Source organism: Nerophis ophidion, linkage group LG09 (genome assembly GCF_033978795.1).
Source record: "Nerophis ophidion isolate RoL-2023_Sa linkage group LG09, RoL_Noph_v1.0, whole genome shotgun sequence".
NCBI classification, from domain to species: domain Eukaryota; kingdom Metazoa; phylum Chordata; class Actinopteri; order Syngnathiformes; family Syngnathidae; genus Nerophis; species Nerophis ophidion.
The window spans coordinates 694,935-699,534 of record NC_084619.1 but is presented as its reverse complement, the minus strand read 5'-3'; the positions used below and the strand labels follow the sequence as shown (position 1 = coordinate 699,534).

Below are 4,600 nucleotides of genomic sequence, written 5' to 3'. Positions count from 1 at the left end.
TTTATTAGCGACCAAAAGTTACGAACTTTATCCTCGATGTTCTCTACTAAATCCTTTCAGCGAAAATATGGCAATATCGCGAAATGATCAAGTATGAAACAAAGAATTGACCTGCTATCCCCGTTTAAAAAAGAAAATCTCATTTCAGTAGGCCTTTAAATGGTCTTTGAATCCGTAATCTCCAAACGCACAGGATTTCAACAGAATTTGGAAAACCAATTCCCCATTGATGTTTTACTCATTTTGTACCACACAGACTTACAAGTAGACAGGAGATGACAAAACATTCACACTCTGTCATGTTTTGTGGCCACGTTCTGTTTCGTTTTGGATTCATTAGGCACTCTTGTTTGTTTTGTCACCATGCCAACTACTCAGTTCACCTGTCCTCACGACTCACGCACCTGATTCATTTGAACTCACGCACCTGTTTTCAAGCACCACAGCACTATTTGAACCTGTAGTTGCCAGGCAGTCTGTGACGATTGCTGGCCGTGGTGTTTCGGTTCGTTCTTCCTTGATGCAGATCGGGCTTGGAATAGCGTAAAGGTAATAAATTATGGTTTATTAGAACTAAAAACAGGCTAAGAACAGAAACACTGGTGCTAGGCAGAAAAGGCAAACCAAAAGCGTTAGCATGGAAGCTAGGGAAATAAACACGGGAATAGCGTGGAAGCTAACAAAGTACAAAACAGATTTACCAGAGAACAGGGAGCAGCGTCGTCACTTGTCATGGGGTAACCAAAGCTAGGATGCGAGAACGAGTCATAGAAAGGGCAGGCTTAAATAAGGATGGTAATCAACAAACAGGTGCGAGTCCGGAAACAAGGAACAGGTGAAACAAATAAGCAACCGTGGTAACAAGAAAAATCAGAAAGTGCAAAACTAGGAACCAGGAGAGTCCAAAACGAACAGAAAACACAAAAGGACTCCAAAACCGAAATCAAAGTGTGATCCGGGAAGCGGATCACAACACAGTTGCCTGGCGACATCACCCTCAACAACCCCCGTAATCCATGCTGATGAACAATGCTGCTTTTTTCGTACTCTTTTCTCGGTCCAAGTAAGTTTTCTTAATTCACGCCGTAGTTTGCAAGTTTCATTTTATGACCATAATTTTGCCTTAGTGCATTTTTTTGTTTCACAGCCAAGTTTTTGTACCTCCTCTGTGAGTGCCTTTTGTTTGTTCCTTTTTTGATGTAATATTAAAAGATGTCATTACCTTCACGCCATGTCTGTTCCAATCGCTTTGCACCACGAGAAAACAAACCACACCAAAGTCTTGACCCACTCGGAGCTCATTGTCGAATTACTGTACTGTTTTAATTCATTACAACAAATAATAGTAGTAATTAATGATGATTACAGGATGAAACTTTGCCAAATACTTTCTTTTTGTTCGCTGTCAGCTCTGTCGTTCGCAATTTGCAGACAATCTCCGTGTTTCTTTCACGCTTGAAAAGTGTTTGTCCATCTGAAATATTCCATTATGTCCCAAAACATTTACCCCCGCACTCTAGTGTTTGTGAACCGTTGAGAGCGCTCTATAGCGGTCATTTTTGTTGGTAAAAAAGAGAGAATTAGAGCTTATCATCAAACTTCAACATCTCTAACATGTAATTGCTGCCTCTAATAAATATATATATATATATATATATATATATATATATATATATATATATATATATATATATATATATATATATATATATATATATATATATATATATATATTTAGATATATATATATAGATATATATATACATATATATACATATATATATATATACATATATAGATATATAAACATTTATTAACATATAATTATACATATATTAACATATATTAATACATATATATTAACATGTATATGTGTGTGTGTATAAATGTATGTGTACATATATATATATATATATATATATATATATATATGTATATATATATATGTATATATATATATATATATGTGTGTGTGTGTTTGTGTATAAATGTATATATATATGTATAAATGTATATATATATATAAATATATATATATATATATATTTGTGTGTTTGTGTGTGTGTACAGATGTATGTGTATATATATAGATTAATATATATACATACATATATATGTGTGTGTGTATAGATGTATGTATATATACAGTATATATTTAAATATATAAACATTTATTAACATATAATTATACGTATATTAATATATATTAATACATATATATTACCGTATGTGTGTGTGTGTATAAATGTATAAGTATATATATATATATATATATATATGTATATATATATATATATATATATATATATATATATATATATACATATGTGTGTGTGGGTATAAATGTATGTATATATATATATATATATATATATACATATATATATATGTGTGTGTGGGTATAAATGTATGTGTATATATATATATATATATACACAGTATATATGTACACATACATATATGTGTGTGTGTGTGTTTGTGTGTGTACAGATGTATGTGTATATATATATATATATATATATATAAATATATATATAATAATATATATATATATATATTTTTTTTTTGTTTGTTTGTTTGTTTGTTTGTTTTTTGTTTGTTTTGTTTTTTTCCCCTTGGCCTCAGTCTGCACCCCCTCTCCAAGGCCCAGGCTAAAACCGATTTTTTTTTATTTCATTTTAATCTTCTATCCCCCCCCCCCCCCTGTTTACCTGTATCTCATCTTTTTTTGTAAGGGGCGCTGGGCGTCAGCGATCCTGTTCTGTCTCCCTTTAATGTTTGTCTGATCTTGAATGGGATTGTGCTGAAAATTGTAATTTTCCTGAAGGAACTCTCCTGACGGAATGAATAAAGTACTATCTAATCTAATCTAATATATATGTGTATGTGTATAAATGTGTATGGATAATGTATGTATATATGAATGTGTATATATATATATGTGTGTGTGTGTATGCATATATGTATGTATGTATATATGTATGATGGATGTATATATAAATGTATGTATATATGTTTGTGTGTGTATGTATATACATATAAGATATACATATAGATACAGTATGTACACTCGCATATATGTGCGTGGTTGCCTGTATCTTAAATATATGTGTGAAATATAAATATGATATTTAAATATAAATACGAATAAAAACATGAAACCTAGAAAGTGAGGATGCTGGTGTGTTGCTAAATGTTTAGATATTTTATTACCCAGAAGGCTTAGCACTGTTGATGATGACTGGAAGTCAGGTGTAAAGTATGCGTGAGGACGACAATTGTGCCGTTTAATCAATGTGGAGTTGATATATTGTTACATGTTGTTGTTCCTGCTTTGTCTACACAGGTTTTGATTAGACAGTGGACGTGTGGGTTTGAGTACGAACTATTGATACATTTGATTCGCTAAAATGACGCAAAGTTGCGAGGATGCACAGAATCCTCGAAGGTTGGTTGAATTTGCGTGAATTGGCGACATTGTGACTTCCTGGAGGGACTGTTGAAGGTCTATTGAGGTTTTGCATGGTGAACATGTCCCTTCAAATTACATCGATACAACTTGTAAAAACACACAAAACTGGAAAATATACTGGATGTCCTAAGAAGGAACACTTTTTGTCTCCACAGAGATCTGAGCGAGAACTTCATCCAGTCCATCCCAAGAAAATCTTTCAGAGGAGCGACAGACATCAAGAATCTGTGAGTATTTGACTGTGTATCATATTTATATAGCACTTTTTCTCTAGTGCTTTACATGGTGAAACTCATTATTTACATTTTTAAAGGGGGGACATTAGCACAATTTCAAAAGGGTTAAAAACAATAAAAATCAGTTCCCAGTGGCTTGTTGTATTTTTTGATTTTTTTTTCTAAATTTTACCGGTCTCGGAATATCCCTTATTTTCGCTACCTTCGAAACCACTATCCATTTCCCTGTGACATCATACAGTGCTGCCAATGTAAACAAACAATGGCGAATACCACAGCAAGATATAGCGACATTAGCTCGGATTCAAACTCGGATTTCAGCTATTTAAGCGATTGAACAGATTATGCATGTATTGAAACAGATGGTTGGAGTATGAAAGTATTGAAAAAGAACCTGAAGCTATTTAGCAGATAGCTATTGACGCTATTCATAGCCATAGCATGGCCGAATAGCTGCGTTAGCATCGCCGGTAAAATGTCAATCAATCAATCAATGTTTACTTATATAGCCCTAAATCACTAGTGTCTCAAAGGGCTGCACAAACCACTACGACATCCTCGGTAGGCCCACATAAGGGCAAGGAAAACTCACACCCAGTGGGACGTCGGTGACAATGATGACTATGAGAATCTTGGAGAGGAGGAAAGCAATGGATGTCGAGCGGGTCTAACATGATACTGTGAAAGTTCAATCCACAATGGATCCAACACAGTCGCGAGAGTCCAGTCCAAAGCGGATCCGACACAGCAGCGGGAGTCCCGTTCACAAGCGGAGCCAGCAGGAAACCATCCCAAGCGGAGGCGGATCAGCAGCGCAGAGATGTCCCCAGCCGATACACAGGCGAGCAGTACATGGCCACCGGATCGGACCGGACCCCCTCCACACGGGAGA

At 34.7% G+C, this 4,600-nt stretch overlaps 1 protein-coding gene across 1 annotated transcript in view; it reads left to right on the top strand.

The window, feature by feature from the left end:
* The first annotated feature begins 3,410 nt into the window (after positions 1–3,410).
* LOC133559759 (slit homolog 1 protein-like) overlaps positions 3,411–4,600 on the top strand; it is an 83,469-nt gene continuing 82,279 nt past the window's right edge. The window contains exons 1-2 of the mRNA XM_061911828.1: positions 3,411–3,448; positions 3,628–3,699. Of these exons, the coding sequence (XP_061767812.1) occupies positions 3,411–3,448; positions 3,628–3,699 (110 nt within the window). The remainder of the gene's footprint in view (positions 3,449–3,627; positions 3,700–4,600) is intronic.